General features: G+C 41.6%; 2 protein-coding genes across 6 annotated transcripts in view; one reads left to right on the forward strand and one right to left on the reverse strand.

Annotated features, from left to right (window-relative positions):
- Nucleotides 1-23,949, forward strand: part of gabrb2b (gamma-aminobutyric acid type A receptor subunit beta2b) — a 197,919-nt gene that overhangs the window by 106,697 nt on the left and 67,273 nt on the right. The window lies entirely within an intron of this gene.
- Nucleotides 432-22,274, reverse strand: gabra1 (gamma-aminobutyric acid type A receptor subunit alpha1). Of its 4 annotated transcripts, none has more exons than XM_088398674.1 (10): nucleotides 22,035-22,274; nucleotides 20,397-20,501; nucleotides 17,146-17,243; nucleotides 16,397-16,464; nucleotides 14,834-15,054; nucleotides 14,379-14,461; nucleotides 13,055-13,198; nucleotides 12,022-12,174; nucleotides 6,065-6,267; nucleotides 432-5,223 (listed from the first exon to the last, which is right to left on the reverse strand). In XM_088398674.1, exons 2-10 carry the CDS (start codon nucleotides 20,474-20,476, stop codon nucleotides 4,903-4,905), a joined length of 1,371 nt encoding a protein of 456 aa, XP_088254800.1. In that variant the 5' UTR covers nucleotides 20,477-20,501; nucleotides 22,035-22,274; the 3' UTR covers nucleotides 432-4,902. The 4 variants fall into 4 exon arrangements, with proteins under 4 accessions (XP_088254800.1, XP_088254802.1, XP_088254801.1 ...); XM_088398676.1 differs by lacking the exon at nucleotides 22,035-22,274 and adding an exon at nucleotides 21,388-21,814 and having other exon boundaries at nucleotides 20,397-20,498; XM_088398675.1 differs by lacking the exon at nucleotides 22,035-22,274 and adding an exon at nucleotides 21,388-21,813.

Genomic DNA, 23,949 nt, shown 5'->3' on the forward strand with positions numbered 1-23,949 from the left:
ATTTGTGCTTGTGGTTTGGGGAAAAAGCGATGAAGTGGAAGCAGAAAAGAAGGAGAAGGCCGACAGAGTGAGAGAAAAATCTCCTCTGGTGCTCTTCTGCCAGTAAGAAGCAGTTTTATTACATAATGCTCTCAGAGCTCACATGCTTCTCGGCAAGGAGCGCACGTTCCTCTGCACCTGAAGTCTCACGGCGCCGCGGCTTCATGGTGGGAGAAGAAAGGGATGAGGCGCACACTTGAGAGCAGAGGCGGAGAGGGAAGAAAAGTGCGAAAAGAATAATATCCTCTCATTGCCGCGATAGGCAATTACTGCTCTTGTGTACATTTCAATTGCACTGAATATATATTTTAAGCGACAAATAATAATTAATATGATGATTCTAAAATCTCATTTTGATTATACAAACAAATAAAGACAGCGGTAGTCTCAACTCAGTTGTTTCCTTTTTATTTAAAGACTAATGCAGTGAATCAGAATCTACAGGGCCATATCATAACCAAAAGAAAGAAACGAAAACATTTACAGGAGGTTCACCACTTGATCCACACCCACCCCAAACCTGTCCACAACATATCCCAGTGGAGTCTATAAGTAGTGTCCTTTCTTTGTCCGTACTCTCCATATATCCACATCGTTTGTGCTTTAGAAAATGTTTTTTTTTTCCCCATTGTTAGTTTTTCAGTGAAAATTAGAACACAAGAAAAAAAAAACGCCAGTAGATATTCAGTAAGAACCAAAAAAACAAAAAAAAAACAAGTGCTGATGTTCATTGGCTTCAAATTAAAGCAACCAAGCAAAGATTGTGACAAGTAACACATGTGATATATATACATGAAAGCTCTGCAAATGAGTGAAAGTCGGAAGCTCATGATTGCACTGTTTCACATTCTCTCTGTGGCGCATAACTATGGAGCGAAACTTGACCCGCCTTGAAAATATCACTAGACTCTTTCATTTATCTCGATTTAGTTACTTTTCAGTCCAAGGCCAGCAATAGAATATAGTTCCTCAACTTTTTGAATGGAAGATTTTCTTACAGATTTACTCTTTTCTTTTTCTTTAGTTTTTTTTTTTTGTCTTGCGCCTTTTATTGCACGACCCTGGAGAAAAAGTGCAATCAACAACGAAAGCCATTTTCTCTGAGCACTGGCAAATCCGAAGCACAAACAAAAGAGATAATCTGCGGTTTTTCTTTGATGTCACCCTGTATAGCCATGGTTTCATAAAAAAAAAAAACTCATGGGTGCACAGCTGATATAAAAAAAAAAAGCTAAGCTTCTTTTTCTTATATTCCACCCCGCTCTCTAATAGCTTGTAAATCTGAAACACAATGGAGACAAGGTCGATGATAGGTGGTTCAAAGCTGTCCTTGCATAGCACGAAGCCGACTACATACAAGTAATGTTATTGTTCATCTAAATGTGCAAAATGCATAACAATAGGTTGAAAATACAAACAATATTCATCGTTTTAGCTAATATCTTCAATAATATAATCAAATACTGTATGCATGTATTTTACATATGTATATATATTTATATAGACAGAGAATTTTCTTCATGATAATCAACATACATACAATAATTTATATCTGTCTTTATACAACTCTTCACCCTGAACGTTGCACTTCTTTTCACCCCTCAGCTTGTAAGTGGCATGTTGATGATCGTGACAATGCAAATTGTAAGAAAAGCATTATAGATTTTAACCTCATCCCCGTTTTGACAGGTTAAAACAAAAAATATAAATAACCACATTTCCCATTTGGGGTTTAAAATGAACAGAAATAATGAATAAAATTACATATTTTGAAATAGATAGAGAAGCAGAGGGTGTGCTTAAAAACTAAATACTGTAATTGGAAAATAATTTTTAAAAAATCAATTGGAAAAATAAAATCACAAATGGAAATTACTTTTTAATTCAATTCAGTTAATAATGGGTAGAAACCGTCATAGTTTGGAGGAGGTGACAAATGCGTTTCATCTCAGTGTGGACAAAAAATAAGAAAACTTTGATCTGCAGCATACAAATAAAAATATGATTTGAAGTAAAGCTACGCTGGCAAGCATCCCCTCGCTAAGTTTCAAGTTGAGGTCCTCAGAAAAGCCCTTGCTAAGTAATATTGCTACATTAACACAATTAAAACTGGGCTGTTCCGAAACCTTGCCGTGCCACGGCTGAGAGAATGTTTGGATTAGGAAGAACAACAAAAACAAGCGCAAGCAGTGTTCAAGAAAAAACAAAAAAACAAAGCTATCCTGTCACCTTTCACCGTTTTTTTTTTTTCTCCAGAAGAGGGGCGAACATCATGCTACAAAAATATACTCATTTTCATAGAACGACTCAACAAGTCCTCTGTGCCGAGATTACGACATCACACCTCAAGGTCTTCTCCTGCCCCCACCCATCCTCACCCACACACACAGCAGCAACAAATCTATCTAAAAGGGCATGTGATACTGAAGGCAGTGTAGCTGGTACTTTCTGAGTGTTGACAATTTTCAACTCAAAACACCAATAGAGGGACACAGAAAAAAAGAAACCAAAGCAAAAAGATTTTGGGGGTCACAAAATGTGAAAGAGATGTGCCATCAGTCAGCAAAGCCATCATCACTTAATATATGGAAAAGGCACTTCCTTCCGCAATGTGCCTCGCCCCTCGTTGACTTTTCGCCCCAACTTGACTTTTCGTTTTTGTTTTTTTTGGCAAAAATCAGCCCCGCCCCGCCACCTAATGACAACCAAATGAAATAATGAATTAAAATGTTGCTTAGGTTTGAAGACAATTCATTACATTCTTACTTTTTACACCGTTTTTACATCAGTGCGAACCAAGACAAAAAGTAAAATCAGTTGGAAACAAACCTGGCAAAAAAAAATCCCAATAGCACAAAATAGACCATAATATGTGTCTTACAAAATAAAATGACTCCTCCAAGTATTTTTTAAACATACTCTTTAGTTACTCCAACATAATATTGACATCTCTAACATCTGAGAATATTTACAAAGACCGCAATAAGGAAAATACCACATGTCATCATTTTTAAGCAGAGATGATTGATTTGCTTTCTGACTCTATTTTTGGAGATAAATGAATGGCGTGTCCACTGAGACGTGTTTTATTGCTATTGCACAAACCCCAACTTATTTTCAACAATGGCTAATGGAAGTCTTTTGAATCAAGAAATGAAAGTCTGCGGTCGATGCGATGGTGATGTTCTTTTAAGGATGCCCTGCCCATGCATATACACGTGCTGTTTGTCATCTCTGTGCTTAAAAAAAATCGTAAATAAGATACAAGCAGGGTTTGATTTAGTATGTTTGAACAATTGGAAGCCTCAGGACCCGAGCTTTTAAAGTAATGAAAAAATCGTGTGCCAATAGGAATGGCCATTATTAGCATCAATACACTAATAAGATAATGCATTCTTTAATAGGACGATGGATGCAACCTGCTGACTGGACTGAGCAATGGTGAAAGCCTTTTAAGCTCTTCTCACCAATCAAAAAATTGCTAAGCCCAAAATGGTTTGTAACCTGGCCACATTTTGAGTTCAAGTGACGTTTTATTTCACAAATGGGACTTATGGATTATATAAGTGTACTGTTTCTTATTTTTTTTCAAAGCTAGTCCACCAGTGTTATTTTGTTGCTTATGTATGTTGCATTCAACAACAACAAAAAATCACTTTGCTTTAAAACCTGACTGACAGCTAGTTTGTAGATTATGATAAGAAAAGTAAAACCATTTTATTTCTCCACTATTGGGCATTTTGGCACAAACCACTCAAATATAATATTTTGGCAGTACTCTTCATATTATACAGACCATCTTCTCTCCAAATGGTCAGGTTGGGCAGGATACATGTGTTTGATTAGACAGCATCAACGTTTGTAACTTATTTCCTCAAATAGTGACCCTAATAGACATACTTTAAAAAAAAAGTCAACTGCTGAGCTTGTCGGAACTGAGTTGTGAACCAAAACAGCAGTACCTACTGCAAACATGATCTCAGATTATTTACAGTGGCGTCTTACTGAATGTTGTAAACGGGTTCCCTGCGCCGTATTTCATGATCAGCATTTCTCCATCATAACATGAAATGTAAGATATTGATTACCATGTTGGAAAATCAACAGAACTCCCCCCGTAAGCAGTTAAATAGATGAGCCTCGGATACTATTTGCGGAAATACAGTGATACTCGAAGAAACATCATGAGAAATGGCCTTGACTGTTTCTAACGGACAGCATATTTTGCGTTTTGTATTTGTCACTTTGTCCTTTGCCAAGCCTCCAGTATGTTACTTAGATGAGCAGTTGTTGCAATATTGCAAATATCTTGGGCAGTTAGTTACACGTTGTTGCAACGGACGCAATAAATAGTTGCACTGTCTCCCTCATCAAAAGCACATTTGTTGTATTTATTTATCTATCCCTACCTCAAATGGTAATAACTCTCGGGACTCCCGCGGCAAAGATTAGAACTGGAGCCCTGCAAAATAAGAAAATATACAATGTACAAAGGATAAAGCCCAAGACAAGATTGGGCTCGGTGTATTTGTGGAATAGCATTCTCCTCTCGGCTAAATATTTACGCTAGCATTTTCTTAAAAGCATCATCCCGCACCTGAACAACAACCCCTTTAAAAGTGTCTACATCTCGCTCCTTTTTTTTTTTTTCCTTTTTAGTTATTGTTTGTTCTCTAAGTTATTTTCTCCAAATCTTCAAACTGTAGTAGATAAACAGAAGCAACGCAACGACTGGGAATTCAAACCAGCATGGACATCATGTTTGTCTGAAAATAAACACGTTTGTTTTTCTTTTTTTCTTTTGAGGAATACCAAAGAAAATGAAAGTTAGATAGGTAGAATTGAAAAGGAGCCAACAAGGGATTAGTGTGAAGTCATCCCCTGCAGTTTGGGCTTCTTATTCAAGTAGGTGGCCCAGTAGACCAAGTTAAAGGTTCCAAAGAGCAGAGGGAAGGCTATTCTGGCGATCCTGTCGATCTTGCTCACGCTGTTAAAGGTTTTCTTGGCCTCTGGGGGCTTGGGCTTGGGCTCCTCCTTGGGCTCAGTTGGAGGTGGAGGGGCGCTTTTGGCAATGGTGGCCAAACCAGGGTCCCTGGCAATGTTGGGAGCGAAGGCTGTAGCAGTGGCGGCCGGGTACGCTGTTGTGTTGTTCTTTTTCAGCATGGACTCCTTCTTCTTCTTTTGCTGAGTTGGTTTGATGAGGAAAGAAAAACAAAGAGAGGGATCAGCGTATGGCCGCCATCCATGAGTTCTTGAGACAATATTTAATAACATCCATTCCTTACAATGTTATCATGAAAAAAAATGCCTGGACAGTTAACGAGGGTTTTTCAATCTCCAGTCATAAAATGGCTTTTGGAATAAGACCAAATTAGAAGTCAGACAGTGTCACAGAATGGATTGTTGATTGTTTTTTCTTTTTTAGTAGTTTGCCTCTAAACACTATAATTGGTCCCACATCCAAATTTGGCGAAAATGACACATTTCCATAATAATGTGTCATTGTTAAAATGTCAATTTGATGAAAGAGCAAATCATAAGCAAAGGCTTGAAGATGAATAATGCTTAACGCTGACATTGCGTCATCAGCAACCTAATGATTCATATAAATCAATAAGTCTGAGGAAAAAAAAAAAAAAACAGTCCTCGGAAGCAGCGTTGCGCCGCTAAATGCTGCTCACGGACAAGTGGAGCAGAAAGCACGAGATGAACACTAAACTATTAATGTTCACGTCATGTTACACAAATTGAATTTTCTATGCGATGACAACTGAATGTTTCCCAGCCTGCTGCTGCCGCCGCCGCTCCCACAGCAGTTAAGCGCTAACTGCCCCCCGTGTGCGAAAAAGTCTGAAGCGTCCTTTCTCATCTGACACCATTTTGCAAACCAATCGAAACCCGCTCCACAAATCTTGTTGAAATAGACATTAAGACACGGGAAATGAGGACAATTTATAATGCCATTACCTCGCAGACTCTCCCCTGTGATTCAAGCAGTTTAGAAAGAAAGTAAGATCACAAATACCTTCTCTGGCACCACGCTTTTTCCATCCCAGGCGTAACCTCTCTTGGTAAAATAGTTGACGGTGGCAAACTCAATTAGGGCCGAGAAGACGAAGGCGTAGCACACGGCGATGAACCAATCCATAGCCGTGGCGTAGGCCACTTTGGGGAGCGAATTCCTGGCGCTGATACTGAGGGTAGTCATGGTCAGGACAGTCGTCACTCCTGTAGACCACAGCACAAACACAAATGAATATGTCTCCATGGTAACTTCCATGTTGGCCTAATCAGTGACCTGTCCAAACAAAAAATGACCTGGAAAGCTCTGATTAACACTTCTCCATACATCTAAATAATTCATGACCAAAGATGTGGGAGTCGTAGCTTTTCTACTCGAGCGTGGACTCGCGATACATTTGTATGAATCTATCGGAGCAGCTGTGCGCCCGTGCAGCTCGTTCTTTTAATAGACTCGCAAAAGGTGGAGATGTCCCCAGATGCAGCCGCAACATGCGCTTGTCCTCAGGGATACTGCGGCTGACGAATTGGAGAACATCCCGCATAGCTGTGCAAAATGCACCAGAAGAAAAATAAGAGAAAAATGCAAAAGCTATGCAAAATAATAGTTGCCGCGTGTTGTCGACACTGCCCAATCAGTCACTGACTACATTAGAAACCGTGCAGAGAATCAGAGGAAGTGGGTCGAGGGCAGTTCTAGTCAAGCTTCCATACAGAATGGAACAGTGCAGATGTTTACACAGCAAACATGAGCCATCGAGCAATTTCAGGATGTGAACAGATGGCTTGTACAGGTAGAAATATGAAACATGACATAATGACAACTCCCATACGCATATTGTACATGTATGTGTGCACGCTACATACATGGCGACATTCTACAATCATATCTGAACAGGGTTAAGCTGTTCATTGTGATGCATTCCAGATAATATGCCTTTCAACAGTGCACCTTAGGTGACATTTGAAGTTAGATAATAATATTTGACATATTTGCTGTACTGGTTGGTTTCCCCTAATGTGCAGTTTATTATTATTATTATTATTATTATTATACATTGACAAAACCATGTAATTTCAAAAAAACATGGCCAATAATGTTTAAAGGTGAGCACAGATAATTATTAATTTATTCACATTGGACCAAAAAAAAAAGAAACATGGCTGTTCTCTCGTCTCATTTTGAACAGTCTGTTTTATTATACACAAAATGGCTAATGGTTCATTTTCAGGCTATCAATTCATTCATGCATCTTTCAACTAACGCAATAGCATTAAAGCTGCGCCATTTTAATTGGAACTAGATTTATTATTACTCATATGATTGCCCTAATTGTCATTTATAAATGCATATTTACAATTCATGAATTTGTTTAATAGCAGCAGGGTACGGTGGGCCCATTGCGACAAAATACCCCGATCCAAACATCTGTCTAAATATCAGTTTGCTTTACAGTATGTTTATTTGGAAAGCATTTGGAGGATGTTTCATCTGCATCCATTCTGATGACACGAGCGGTAAAAGCATGAATCACGTGCTCCTCATCCTCCCACGCTCGTTTTCACATGCTTTTGGATTTGCTTGTGACATGAAGCATAAAGTATGATTACCATGTTCTCATTAATCAGAGCCAAATAAGTGATTAGTCACTTAACCAGAACGAAGCAGGGACCCCTCTGATGGATTTGCGACATTTGCATAGCTGGTGCACGGGTGCGTGGTCATGCATTTCTCACATTTGTTGTGAATCAAAGGGAATAAGTAGGTCGTCATTATTTATTTAGCTTTCTGCAGTCTCTTCTGCATGTTTGATATATTTTTTTTACATCCAAAACAGATTCTAAATTGATTGAAAAAAGTACATTGTACCGCTTTAACCATACAATTAAAACATCAATATGTATCCCTTCCCTCAAGGAACTTTAACACTTTAGTGCTCTTTCCTAATGAAGGGAAGTCAAATAAAAAAGTGACATTAAAATTCCAGACTCGGCACTCATTCCCGCATTTTCTCTGCATCCTCAGGGCCTTCAGTCATGTGAGACCGAACAATTATTTCCCTCTTTTCTTTTCTAATTACCATTGGAGCTGTTGTAGGCTAACAAAGGCGACTGCCTAACAAGGACGAATGTAACTTTTTCCAATTTGTTTGTGGTAGAAGATGAGGAATGAATGAGGGAGGGGCGAGGCCACACTCTGTTTCACGAAAAACCCAATATGTAATATGTGTGCAATGTGAGTAAAAGCAGCAGCTTGCTTTGTCACAATTTCTTAAGAGTCACCGTAGCGCCAGAGCTCATGTAGATAGAGTGCCAAAGCGTTTCCCGCTGGCGCGCATCCAGCGCTGAGCTCCTGTGCCAGCAATCATGTGTGCTAATGGTCGTGCCAGGTACAACACATCGCCACCTCTCATATTGTTTCTCCACACATTAAATAGATGGATGGCTAATGTATTTAAACTTGGACATGAGTGGATTTGGAGATGAATGCATGTGCCAGGGTGGAGGTGGATGAAGGCCTGCCGTGCATGCATATTAGGAAGCGCGCATGGGAGGCGAGTGCACGCATCAGTGGGAGTCCTCGGAATGTTGTCAATCCCTCCGTTTGCAGAGTAAATCATTTAATTTTGTGGGGGAGGATGCTGGCTGAACCCCCCCCCCGTGTATTACGCAAGTCCTCATAAAAAAAAGCCAATCATATATATTTTACTAGTTCTGTCACCATGGAAACAAACACTCCTCCATTGTCTTATTTCAGACAGACAATCGGAGAAGCATTTTTGTGGAAAATTACAAAATAAGCTAAGCCTTGCGTATTCTTTTTTTTTTTTTTTTTATGATAGAAATGGGTTAAGATGTTAAATATATCATGTGTGCCCCCTCTTATACCTTGAGATTGTTATTCTATTTGTCTCATTCTTCCTTCAATTATGACGAAACGCTATTCATTCATTGGCACATTTAACAGTCCTCATCCCACATGAAAACTCGCAGTGGAAACGCTACTAAGGGATTTATTGTACCAAATTATTTGGCTTAGTGTCATCATTGCGAAAGGGGTGCCATCTTTAAATTCATTTCATTTTCACAATGTAAATTGTGATTAGTTACACTAGACAGTATTAGAGCTGTAGCATCATTTCAGGCTAAACGCTTTCCGAGTATTTTCACTATTTTCAGCACAGATGGGAACAAGACAAATTTGAGGTGATAAGTTCAAGTGACTATTTTACAGCTGCTTCAGGCAAGGACATGTTTGACTACAGGCAAGCAAAAATCAAATGTGGTGCACTCATTTAAACACTTTCTGATACAATTTTGCTAAGCTTGACAAGTTGGATTTCTTATCTTCGTTTGTTTGTGTGGATAAGTTACGGATTAAAAATAATAAATCAATCATTGTCTTTGTTCCTGTGCATTAATGGCTATTCTGGATTTCCTAATATGTACCGATAAATGAAAACAATTTGATTGTAGTTGAGATCTCAACTCCAATGCTATGACCTGCATTCTGTACACAAAGTATGATGCATTGCTTTCGATGTTGCGTGTTAATTACTGATCTAACTGATATTTGCTCCCCCACTTGGGTTCTCCCCCCTGAGCACTTGATTGCGTACCCTTGAAATGACAACGTTCAGTTAATCCCCACTCAGCTACTGGATCGCAGCCACACAGAACAAATCTCTGTGGGTGAGAGTGGACCTTTAGAGAAAAATGGCTGTACTCGCCATTGCTCTCTGCCTGGCCGGTTCTGGCCAAATATTTGCCACTGACGGTGATTTGACTGAGTGTGTTACCAATTAAACATGACAAGCAAAATGTGGAATGAGGTCAAAAGAACAGTTAGAAGTAGGACAGGTATACTACTCACCGGCGGAACAGTCCATTTTATCTTACCAGACTGAACCTCTCTCGGAAGGAACATTTCCTGAACTATTATAGCGGCCTAAATGAAAAATAGTTTCTGACTAAAGTGGAAAAGTTTGGAACATTTGTGCTAATCCGATGTTTATCAGCACAATGATACAGTAAATAAGGCTCCCTACTGCTGTGTTTGAAAATTGCCTCAGGCTTGATTTGGTGAGACTGAGCTTTCTCGTCACATGATTTAAACCATGTTTTTTTTCTTTCCCTCGTTGCCGCATTTGCTCACGTTAATGAGTCTGGATGCATTCGTGTCGGACACGTCTGATCACAGAGCACAAATTAAGCTTAACAGCGGTGCATACTTTGATTTGTGGCGTAAAACAAAGGCAGGGTGTGCTTTGAATAAGAATGATGTATACCTAAGCGAGTAATGTGGAACTGCTCTTCTCTGGAACAAAAAATCTTTATTTTAATTTAATTTTTTTGGGTGATCCAAAGAACTTATGTTTTAGACCCTGAGTTGGCAAAACTCATTCTGTTTTAAAAGTGAAGATGTGAAGGTAGTGGATGTTCTAAGCACCCTCATCAGTAATGGACATGAAATGTTAATGCTTTTGAAATCTTAATCAATAGCCAAATGCATGTTAGCGCGAGTGATGCTTGCACTCAATTCATTTTTCAATCGCTTTGGTCTTTTATCAGAAAGAAGCGGGAGCCGTGCTCGACTACGCTTGTATGTCAACAAGAAGACATGACATTCAAACCGCGACTCCTCATAAGTACTTCTGTTCCTCTTCATGTTTAACACGGTTTTTCTTTTTACATTTCACATGATTAATGCAAACATCCATGCGAGTGACTCAAATGCAAATTGAATATACATTAGCAGAGCACTTATAATTAGCTTCATTCTTATTTCAACTCTCATAAAAAAAAGATATCCTAAATAAGACCTTGCGCTTAACAAGGCAACACTTTAGCTAGTATCTTAGTTTATGGTTGTATTTTAGTAAACCAGAATTGTCTTTTTAATGATTCATTTATTTTTCTACTGACTTCTTTGAGCATGGCATTCATTATTCTGCCATCTCAGAATAATACATATTAATTACATGAATGACCTACCTCATGTGCTGCAGTAAAAATGTGTGTGTGTGTGTTGTGTCCATATGTGTTGCCCCCTTTGCTATCCCGCTGTGCAAAAAACCAGCAGTGATTGCATGCAGAAACACATACATGACCTAGATACTTTGGATGTTTAAATCCAATCTGGGCCACCCTCGCTTGCTCAACACACGAGCGGCACAGGTAGCTGCGATACACCCTCACGAATAATTTCACACCCCAGAATATTGCAGAAAATGCTAGGTTGAAAAAAAAAAAAATAGCTGCAAACTCAGATGCCTGTGCAAATGTTTCAGTGAAAGTGGGCCAAGGGAAACACTGACATCCATGAGAGGAAGAGGAAAAAAGAAAGGAATGAAAGAAAAAGAGGAAAATGAGTGTCGCGTGAGGTAACTCAAGGACATTCCGCCTGCTGCTGTGCTACAGAGCATGCTGCAGACTAGCAAGCAAGAGCTTTCCTTTTGGCCACTGTTATGTAAGAACTGAATGTGACAGACAGATACACACACACTAATGACTACACACACACGCACACACACATAGGCATAAATACACACTCAGAGCTTAAACACCATTTTTGCCTGAAATTTCACCGCAGCCCCGACTGATTTAAAGCTCCTCCGCCTTCATCGGTGCAGAATGGAACAGAATAGAAATATCTTGTCGCATTGTGGCTTTAATAGGCAATTCAAAGATAAGCTTAAATATGTCACGTAGGCTCCAAGGCAGTGGTTCGGGGACACGTGTGATATGCCGGGAATATGCTGATTAGCTTCGGTGCAGTGTGTCAGATGAGGAAGATCGATACAAGTGAGTTGCCAGGCAACCAGCGGAGACTCCAGGAAGTCGCCACGCACCAGCCATTTATGAGCAGCTAGTTATTGCTAATCTCCATGCTTTGTTTTTGGAATCATTTCCAACCCATGAATGAATGAAAATAATGAAAGAAGGTACTAGAGGACTCACCAAAGACAGTCCTGGCAGGGACGGACTCTCTGTTGAGCCAGAAGGACACCTGCGAGAGGATGACTGTCATGATGCAGGGCAGATATGTCTGAATCACAAAGTAGCCAATTTTCCTCTTCAGGTGGAAGTGGGTCGTCATCACCACGTACTCGCCTGCGGAGCAAACGGGAAAATGTCAAGGATCGTCTTTTAGTGCAACGTATATGACTTTGACTTTTAATCTGTCTTCCAAATGATATGCCTTGAGAATAGGATGGCTTGTTAAATGCCTTTGGGTGGTTCTCAGAAAGTGTGGTCCAACCAGATAGTCAAATGCTGACTCACTCTGAAAATAATTAGAAGAACCATGTTTAAACAAGTCAGATTGAGGATTCTATTTGTGTTGTCAGAGGTTGATTGACCAGCCGTTGTTGTGTGACCCTTTAATGGGATTCAAAAACCAAAATCATTGTTGACAGCCTCGGAATGATCTGGCTTATTTCATTATTCATTTTTGAAAGATGCTTGGCCATTGCAACTTGGGTGCTTGTCACCCCCTCCAAAACTGAATGATTTGGGGTAGTCAGGTCTTAATCACTCCATTCAGCCCATCCAAAATTGGTGACCAGATGACCCATTTTGCACAGTAACTCATGTTTGCCAGTATCAGTAGACCCAAAAAGGAGTTGGTGGAAAAAGCAACTCGAATGGCCAGTAAGGGAATTCCAAATCTAGGGCACGCCCTGTCATTTCTCTAAAATGAAAAATGGATGCTTGTGACAGAGACGAAGACATCAAATTGTTTCATTCTGAGTACATCCTAAAACAGCGTTTGTGCGGTCGGTGATGACAAATAAGTAAGACAAATGTTTCCGTGTCAGAATGATTTATACACACTATAGTTATATATAATGCGTATATTTTCTTGCACAACATGGCAGTTTAACCATCGGACCAGAAAAAAAAGTCACACATGATCCAATACATAATTTCTGACTGCGGCATTTGACTGTGATACTGCACCATTTTAAATTTTAACCAAAATGCGACATACCTGTGCTGGATTGCACCACTCCAGAATCCACGCTCTGTCCCATCAGATCATACTGGTTTAACCTTGAACCGTCATCTGCCACCACCACAGACTGGTCGGCCCCTTTGGTCCACACATACACCACTTCTGCTCGAGTGTAAGCATCTAACAAGGGACGAGAAAAAAAAAAAATCTATTATCTAGTATGTGTAGATTTAGCCCCGCAAAACTAGCCTCAATTTTTGGGGATTTGGTGTTATGTCACATCAAGTCGTCCTCCAACTTTATAAGGACCACAAACGCACACCATCCCAACAGCATGGCATGACCTCAAAAGAGCCAAGTCAGTGTTTTCTCGCCTACGGCCAGCCAACCTGTCAAAACTGCAGTGTGGCTCGACCACTGCTGAGGAAAGGATGGTCTCGCTGCAGACTGCAGCAGAAGGCAAAGAGCTAAACACTGAAATATTTAGGGACTGGATTCAATTTAGAGACAAGTCGGGGGTTGGTGGGTCCACGGGTGTCGGCCGAAGAAGGGTCCTCTCGCTCGTGTTGCTCGGATGTCCGACAATTGCCAAGAGGAGCGTGCAGCCTTTTTGCTCATTGGCTATTCTTGTTTCCAACCTCTATCATTCTTGTTACGGCGTCTTCAAGCACAAGGTGTGGGTAGCTGTTAGCAGTGAGCAGCTGCTGAGCTGCTCTGGACATTTTTCAAAGAGCGCTGCCTTGGATAAACACAAGGTCCACACGTTGCTTGCCTGCCAGCGTCTGGCAGAGACTTCCATGGCCTGGCAGGGTCAAAGAAGACCGAGGGGGGGCTTTGCGGACACTTCCTCTGGGAGAACATCTGCTCTCATGTTGTCGTTCCTTATCACTCATGCTTCCAGATCATGATTCATCCATCTATCTGTTTTCTATACCACGTATGCAGCACAAGATCAAGACATGAGCTGTAATCTGTCCTAGATGACCTTCACGGAGATTTCCAGTCAAGTTATGTCATGGAGAAAAGCCGAAAAGTAGGAACGCGATCGTCTTCTTCTTAGATATCATCTTTAATCCAAAAGACTTCCTCCTCTGTTCTAAATTAGGGGAGGAGAGCCTCTATATTTATAGTCTCTATCAAAGGCAGTTTCCAAAGAAGCCGGTGCTTCCAAGCTGCTTAAAACACCCGATATTTATCAGTATGTGCCTTTCACACAAAATCGTGTGAAGTTGGATCTTGGAGTGACTGTGTGCATTCTGAAATGGGACGAGTGACGTCAAAATGGAATGAATCACTTTTTGTAACAATTCTGTTCTCCTAAATATATGTAGATGTTGTGTCGTCTCCAGAGAGCACTTACAGCTGCCAAACTTGAGTGGGCAGGCATGGGCGTCCATTGGGAAGTCTTCAAGGTGCATGGGGCATTCAGCTCTCACAGTCAGCCTAAAGCACGAGAAGATGATTAGAGATGCAAACAAGAACATGTGGTGTACTGTTTTTGTTTGCCTCCAGTCTATCGGAGGCTGTCAAACAGTGTCTATTCCTCTGAACTGCAGAAAGGGTCTTTTTTTTTTTTTTTCCCTCTGAGCTTCTCTTTTGTGACAGCTTGCAGAAAAACAGCATGTCAGGCCAGTCGTGACACACTAATCTTTCATCCGTCCCCTCATCTCCCTCATCTGTGACAGCAACCCCCCCTTCCAGTAAACATGCTAAATGTCCTGCAATCCTTGCTTAGTGCATCATACTGCATTGTGGACATTTTCGCCAGTATACTTTTGATATTTTCCGAAACGGACATGCATCATGGCAACGTACCTCATAGTGTAGAGCAGAGTTCCTTCCTCTGTGATGCGCAGCAATTTGTTGGGCATGGTCATGTTGTGGGCCACAGACTTTTTGCCGTTATGAAAGAACGTGTCGGGCGTCCAGATTTTACTGGCCATCAGGTTGTTGAGACGCAGCACAGCCATGGGCCCTTTGAACTTTAACCTCTCATCCTTCCAGCTCTGTCTGAAGAATACATCAATGGTGTACTCCTGCAATGGGATAAAAGGACAGACGCAGTGTTGACACCAGTCCCTGTAAATGTAAACCTAGAGTATTTTTTTTTTTTTTTTTTTTTTTTACCCCCACGTCTTTACCCTTTGACAAGCTCTCAGTTTGACTCTGACTTTCATACGCTGGCCTCGGCCTACTTTCCCTGCTGGTAGCTGTCTCTTCATGTTAACGGCTTTAGCCAAGGATTTAGTATGTGGAGGTGCTCCGCCTTGTAGGAACGAAATAGAATGCCTTCCTAGTTCAAGCGTATAATCACTGACTCTTTACAAAAAAAAACATTCTTTAGTTTTTCTTCATAGGCGTGATGTGTCCAGTTGCATATGGTGGCTTGACAAATTAAGCATTATTCCGTTTCCGGTCATGGGGTACATTGGTAGGTTAGCAAATTGTCACGAGAGATGATTTTCCAAGCAAGCCAAATTGGAATGGTACCAAAAAGAAAGTGCCCGAGCAGATTTTGAAGCAGGCTCGTGACTCGAGTTGAGAAACGATCTGAATGGTTCTACAAAGCTACTCAGCACAGTAAAGTGAGCCTGTTAAAATTATAGGGCAGCCACTAAGCCTCAGTGAGATAATTACTAAGAATTGAAAAAGAGAAGGTATTGGAGGAAGGAAATTGTGTGGAATTGTCCCTCAGATGTTTCATCTGGCCTGCATGTCAATTGATGCCAAAGATGATGCCAAAAGTAATGCATGCATGCTCTTAGCAGATGAGTAGTGGTTGGATAAGGTTAATTGGTTATAAGTAGGTGAGGGCTCACTGAAAAATATTCTTTTTCTGTCATCAAATCTTGCCTTTGATTACATTTAAATTTTTGCAGACAAAATAGAGCCTGCCATGTTTGTGTTACTGGGATTTGCGCATGGCTTGTTTGGCAAGCTCACATAGCTCGTAAATCCTCCAGTTCAATTGGAATATAGTATCATGTATGATTTTTCAACTAAATTCTCAAGAGACTGTGTTAAGCTGATCTGGAGTTTAGTCTAAAGTCACTTGAATGTAATATTTGGACTCCTGCAAGCTAACAAATCACACAGTGAACATTAGTGGTCACGATCATCGCATGCAGAGGGGGCGGCGCTGGCATTTATGCCGGCTAGGATTAGTTACTGTAGGCAAGCAAATACATATCACATGAGACAGTTTTATTAATACAGCACCAGTTAGTGAAATGAATCATGGCATGAAGACATCTCTCTTAAGGCTAGGAGGAGACCACTCCCGGGTCCCCAAATAGCAATGAAGAGGATAGAGTGGAGGAAGGGAAACTGGTGACATTTACACAGGCAAGAGGGGAGGAAAAAAAAAAAGAAGCTTACCATGTCATGGTCCGAAACTGGCCCGATACTAGTCACGAAAATGTCAGTCTTGACTTCAGTTACACGCTCTGTTGAAGCAGGAAATTGGCAGGGTGAGTGGCATTCATTAGCCCCCCAGACTACCTGTTAATGCAAGACCACCTGGCTTGGGCCCCGGATCCATTCAACACACGCAAACAGCATCATAAAAATGGCCCATTTTGGATGTCAATAAGCATTTTTGCTAGTATTGGCTTCAGTGTCAGCTCCATTATGTGCACTGTTCAATCTCCTCATAAATTTGCACAGTGCTGCAAATAAAGCCACTGTGCTCGCATAACATTTGATGGGCTTTACTTTGCGAATATCCCTCAACCCCCCCATCCCTTCTGATTTCAAAGTCATTTTTGAACGGTATGAACTTCATACCCATCATTTGAATGTCTGCTGTAGAGCATCAACACAAACCTCTGTCTTTCACGCAACACTTCACATTTAGTTTCAGGGCAATAAAGTGTACAATAAAATGGCTTCTTTTGGGAATGCTAGTACTGGCGGAGCTAGGTTTCTTTTGACATGCAGGCGAGGGACCCCTTGGCCCCCTCTAAATTCTTAAAAATACAAACATTGAAAGAGATTCTTTAAATGTTGTCTACGGCGGACAAATTGGAAAAAAGGACCCACAAATGAACTTTCTGTCACTTCGGGCTATTTTCATATCTGTCAGAAGAAGCCAACATTGTGTATGGTGCATTGTTTTGGTGACTGACCTCCGAGTCCCGGCCTCAGGCGGTTGTCATAGCCATCCAGAAGGCTGTCTAGGATCTTGGTGAACACTGTAGTGTTGTGCTCGCTGTCCTGCCCAGAGCTGCCAAAAGCGGGAAGGAGCATGTCAAGTCATGGCCAGAAAGAGCGCAACTGGCGTTGCAACCAAAAAAGCCCAAAAGATGACTCATGTTTGACAACAATGAGAAGGATTTCTGTAGTCATGGAGGCCGTTCGGATAGAAGAAGTGCACAATAGATGATGACGCACGTTAAGAAGACTCAACAATAGTGAAAGATGAGCATGAAAGCGATCGGCCCAATTGCTATTCGGTGCTGTGTTCATATTTCCAAAGTGCAAGGGCATTTGACATTCATCAAGGACTGTAAGACTAGTTAAGGGTTTTCTATCCAAAAATACAATTTAAGGTCACAGCAAGGCGAGCTTTCTGAAGGTAAAAGTGAAAGACTGCTTATAAAAAAAAATAATAACATTGACCTTGGATACTTTCTAGGGAAAAATATTTTTGTTATAACAACGAATGTTTAGTCCACTACTTCCTTTACCTCAATGAGTTCTTTCATCTTACCCCTGTGTGGTATAATAGAGACGCTTTTGCAGGCATTAAAGCCATTTTTATGTCGAGTGTATAAAGCGGAATCCACAGCCTATGCCCACGTAGGCACAATCATGGAGAAATTGCAATCCATTATTAATACCTTAATATGGTCTTTCAGACCACCGAGGCCCTGTGCAGGACTTGAACATAAAACAAAATGCTTCAAGCCAAAACACTCACCGGTGACAATGTGGTATGAATATTTCAGATATTTACTCGTCGCGGCCGGAAGCACCTGGAATGTTTGTGTGCGTGCATTTGCATATCTATGTATATACCATACCTGAATCAATGCATATGTGCATATGTTTGCGCTGATAACCAGGAGCAATATCTCCCGCAATGCAGCCGAGCAATCATAAGCTCCCCATTTTTTTTTTTTCCTTCATTCTTACGCCAATGGCAAAAGGCTGGCTCCCCCGCTAAATAAACAGCCAGTGTTTGGAAACAAGCTCTTCTCGCCCAACAGCTCCAAGGAGAGGGAGAGGTCATTGAGATGAGTTAGCGGGCGGACCCGACGCAACAGAAGGGAAGTGGGAAAGCATGGCGGCTGTGGGCGGGAAAAGTGGCAAGCAGAGGGGCATGTGAGGATAAAAAAATAAAGAAACCTTTCAGAGAGGACAAAACATAAATGAAGGCAAGAGATGAGGCGGGAAAGGGTCACGGAAAGGTGAGCGAGACAGAGGGGAGAAACGACATGAGGCTCACCGTCAAAGCGAGGGGATTGAGGCTGATTGAGTGCGAGCTGCGGGACATTTTGTTTTCTAAATACAGATACTGCCGCCCTGGCACACATGGATTTTTGTAAAAGGGTTAAAGCAATGCTTGGCAGCCATCAATTCCCCATCATTTGTCATCATTCTCTTCTAGAATAACAAAACAATGATGATAATAAAGGCGATATTGTATACAAGGCTAAATTAGGTGCTGGCTACAATACACCTCAAGCCCTCACCTCTATTTAATATTCCTGAAATGACGCCAGCATGATCCCATAACGCCGACAGCCTGAATAGTTCTACTGGGGCTTTTCCATTCTATTTCCATTAAGACATTTTACATGAGACACTCAATAGAATGCTAAGAAATTCAACTCGACACAATTTCTAACTTGCCGTTCACCTTCATGGTGTTTTGATTACTGCGATGCAATATATGAGTGTTAATGTCAGCATTGGTCGAAATATGTTATGACGGATTATGTTGGTGTCTGTGATTACGTTCTCACATCTTGTCGTGTACACAAACATTCCAATGTTGCATTCATAATGTTGGCTAGGAAAAGATTAACTTACATTTCCGGTATTTAAATTTGTTCATTTTTATAACATGCTTTAGTGTAAAAGTGGAAATTTAATATACGCGGTGATCCATATAGATATTGTAGTGTAGTCAGCTGCATGATGCATGGTGGAATTATTTGTTGCTCGTCTTCCACCATGCTAGTTGGGGTACATCATATTTCATTTGACAGAATAAGATGAATATATTCTTATAAATTATAGTCATTAGCAGCCGGTATATAGAGGACTCCTCTATAAATTACTTAGACAGCCATCCCACTATCAGATGCAGATTTACACGCTTTGCATTGCAGCTCTTGCGTTTACGTGCCAAAGTCATGGTGATGAAAATAAATAAAGCAGGCGGAAAAAGGCGCTCAGGGAGGACTACATGTTTAGCAGCCAGGGGGGCCTTCTTCTTCATAAAACATTGTGCACCATCCCCATCTACAGGTCAGCAACAGTGCCGCTCAACATTGATGTCTCGCTCGCTCCCCTTTTCTCCAAGCTACTGTACATCCCATCTAGATGCTTCTAATTAATGACATTTTTTCCAGGGAACTCAAAATTTTGTACGAGACATCAAAAAAGCAGATTGGATTATGCTGCCAGTCGATAATTATGCTGCAGTGGAAGGCTTTATATTAGATGTCCTCTAATGTAGAAACAAAGGAAATTCGACTTGTGACGTCAATGCCTGGCAATCATTCACATCAACATGTATTATTATTATTATTTTTTTGGCGTTGATGTAAATTGTACGGCCAGGCCGCAGTTTCTCCACATGAATCGACGTTGGAGTCGACTGTGACACTTTTGGTGAATAATTCACGGCGAGCCCTGATTGATCCTCAACAAGGCGCGCATCTCCTGCAGTTCAAGCAGCTGAAGAATTCCAACTGTAGCTTTGCCTTACTGGCAAATGTCTCATTGAGCCACTGTTGGTGTTTCATGGCACAATTACACATAATAATCCAAGCAGTTGAGTCAGATTATGATATAATCTCACACAAATGTGTCTTGTTGTTATCGCATCCAAATACGAGCACAACTACGTCACACTCTACCCCGATAAAGTCACCTGTGACATTCAGCATGATTTTTTAAAATGTAACACCATTATGACAAGCCTCGTGGCTATTTTAGCTCCTTATCTCATCGTCTCGGAATAACAAGCTTGGAGGTGTCTTGTGGGAATGCCCCACTTTACAACCCCAGCAGATCTGCTCCAAACCATCAAGAAATAAGAGCACAAAATAATATTTGACAGCGCACTTTGCCATACAACAACCAATACAGCCATTCATGCGTATATATATATTTCTTAAGAAAAGAGCATTATATTCATGATTACCTTTTGGCTCCCAGGACGATGTGAGCTATGAGCAAGCAAGCCCCCAGGCACAGCGAGGCCACGCTGCCCCGTTCACACATTGTTGAATATGAGGACCTTTCACTGCTGGAGGTCAGAGCAGAAAGACACGCACAATCAGAGTGAGGTTAGGAATCATTACCACGCACACACACGTACAATTAGTCACAATCTGACAATCTTAAGCAATTAGGTTGCGGTGGTAGCACTTGTGCACCGCCTCTTTCCTTTTTCCCCAACCTGCAATGTGAACGAGCGCCGTACCGCAATATCAAACCCTCAATACCCCCCCCTCTCTTTTCCGCCCGTCTCTAAATAAAATAAGAGCATTTGCTTCCTCCTCAGTCAATAAGACGGGATGTTGCTCCTCATGATGCAAGCATGCACACACACACACACACAAAAAAACACAACATTTCATGGATGTGCTCTCATGTGTGCCTGAATTACTTACAAATCTGATCCAATGGACACCACAAAATTATTTGTTATAAAAAATGAAGTAAATCCTCTGGCTGACAAGGATTTACAGACTGATGCAGATTATATAAAAGGGAGAAAATCCCCCCCCCCTAAAAAAAAAAAAGACAGAGCACACTTTCTAAGTTATCCCATGCCCCAAATGATACCCCCTTTTCTAGAAACGCCACAATGTTATGTGGCATGAATCTAAGTAGGTGCCGGGCTTGAAGATTTAGCATGCAACTGGCATCACTACAAGGCTGCTCCGTGCATGCTGATCCGGTTTGTGCGTAATGAAGCGACGCGCGCTGTTCCGGGCGCTGGCCATGGTGCTGAATTCTCTCCAGCCACCTCTCGCTTCTATCTTTCCATCTATCTCGACACCTTACCCCCGAAGTCCTCATTTTCCTCCAGAATGACAACATCTCCTTCCACCACAACCCCCCCGCCCCAAAAGCCTCAACTCACATCGTCTAGCATCCAAAACGGAGGTAATAAATGAGACACTTACAGCAGATGGGCTCGGAATAGACGCTTGTATCCCCCTTCTCAAACTTTGAATATCTTCCTTAAGCCAGACTGGTAATTAAAAAAAATGATAAGGGGGGTGGGGGGTAGAAAGTAAATCCTGTGTGATCTCACATCTGACGAATTCTAGCTGGAGGCTGCTGGAGACGATATGTATGCAGGTCTCTCTCTCTTCTCCCTCCCTCTCTCTCTCCCTCTCTTTCTCTCTCGCTCTTGCTGTCTCGCTCGCGCTCTTCCTCTCTTTCAGTCAACTCTCATCACAAAAATAAAGGAATAATAATTTCTCCCACTCCAAACTATAAATGCGCTCCACCTTGCAAATGGTGCGCGCTCAACACGTCCATAGGAGGGTGAATGTTAGGATTTTATGTCAGATTACCGAGACCGCCCCTTTCATACTGTATGCAGCACTATTTAACTTCCGCTGCTGTAATCTCTTTGCAAGTGTAGCTAAATATAACACAAATGAATCGGACTCATTATTTTTTTTTTGACTGCATTATATTGCCCACCCTCGCGCCCTCAAGGAGGTGACATGCATGCACGCGCCTCTAAAAAGACACGGTGACACCCCTCCTAAGAACACCCAGTGCAATTTAAATAAGAGTGTCGAAAGAGACAGCGGCTCACCAGCTTGCGCCGACGTGACGTGCCTCCGCTGTTTTCTTTCTTCTCGCAATCAAAATTAAATCCTGCACGAATCTCTCTGCGTGGCGTTAAAAAAAAGATCTATGGAGAGAGTGAATAGGCGTGAAAATAGAAGTGTGTGAGAGGGGATGGAGTGAATGTGCCGCTGCAGTCGCGCCACTCCACACTGAGCGCGCCGAGCTGCGTGCATCTGCAAGGGAGGGAGAGGGAAAAAACGGGCTCGTCGACCAACCAGCCAGCCTATAATTTTTGTAGTCGTCAAGTTAAACTACAAATCAGAAGACATTTTCATTCCCCCAACGCACACCCCTCCACTACCCCCGCTGCATCCCACCACCGCGATCATCAGCCTCCTCACTTAATGCGCGCCACATGAGCATAAAAACAACGACATTATGGTTAATATTACGATCGTGTGTGTGCGCGTGAGTTTTTGTGCGCGTGTTTTTTTTTATTTTTTTTGCAACAGGGGTTTAATTATAAGCGTCCCGGCTTCAGTGACTCACGCGTTGCCTTCCGTTTATTTGCATCCCAGCAGGGGACGCGTGCTGCACGTCAGTCGTGCATGCATCGTCTCCACTGCATCGCCCCCCCCTCCTTTCCCTCCCACCCTGCTTTCACGCGTGGTTGAAGTGGAATGTGAATGATTAGTTATGAAGCGACACGGCGGCTGCGCTCCATCCAACCCCACGCCGCCCCCTCAGCCATTCTTCATAAAAATAATATCATATAAATAATGATAATCAGCCACCAAATGTGCGCTTGTCCTCTTAAGGCGCCCCCTTCCCTCCACCAAACCCTTCGTCTTCTCTATCTGATCTGCATGTGACGCGATTCGCCTCTGAGCGCGTGCACGTGCGTGGAGCGTGTATCACACGTGCCCGAGTGTTGCTAGGGCGCGTGCATGTGTCAGCGTGCAACAGTGAGGAAACCAAATATTTTCATTTAATCAGATTTCAGATATATATTTTTTTATTTAATTTTTTTATTTTTTTTTAATTTATTTATTTAGGTTGTGTCACATGGTGGCTTACTGTATGTCAGTCCAGCAACCTTGGCTGAATGAAACAATTTAGGAATGGCATAGACAACTCTCCTGGATTGAGTCAGGAAGCCTCCAAAAACAGCACTCTAAATGTTATGAGACATGTTTATTCACCCATCCATCCAGTTTCTATATACAGCAGGTCTTCATTTGTGTCCTGAGTGAACTGGAGCTTAACCTGACTGAGAGCTGGGGATACAAATTCTGTAGACAAATAAGCACATTCATGCCTATGAACAATTCGATTAAATTCAATAAACCCAACATGCATGTTTTTTTTATGTTGGTTGGAAGCCAAATTAGCCGCTAGCATGGGGAGAACATGCAAACTCCTCTCAACTGTGAGGCAGAACCTCTAGTCCAGCATGCATCATGTAAATAAGTTGCGACTGAAATGCAATATTAGAAAGTGCCAACACAAATCATGTGCGACGTATTGTTTAACGGAGCCTGAAATTATTTAACTAGCTATCAAGCAGGCACAGAAGAGTTCATCACATATTTGTATGAGCCTGTTTTGAAGCAGCACATTGGGTTCTTATTGCAACAGAGTTCAGAGTTTGAATCTCCGCTTTGGCCTTCTTCTTCTGTATTAAATATAAATATAGGCAAGCGCCATCTATTGGGGCACCTCCTTCCGTCTTCCACACAGTGAGGCTTCGGGAACAAGACAATCCCGTCCAACTTAGGCCAGGTGATGAAGAAGTGAAGAGAGAGGGACTAAACAGAGCAAGATTGATGGCTGTAATTTGCCTGAGAGATGTGCACGTTATGAGCAAATAATCACTTGCGGTGAACAGGCGTTTTGATTTTTCTTTTTTTTTTTGCCCGAATAAGTGCAAGGGGATGAGG

This window comes from Syngnathus floridae, chromosome 15 (genome assembly GCF_059516105.1).
Source record: "Syngnathus floridae isolate MCC-2025c chromosome 15, RoL_Sflo_1.0, whole genome shotgun sequence".
In the NCBI taxonomy this organism is placed as follows: domain Eukaryota; kingdom Metazoa; phylum Chordata; class Actinopteri; order Syngnathiformes; family Syngnathidae; genus Syngnathus; species Syngnathus floridae.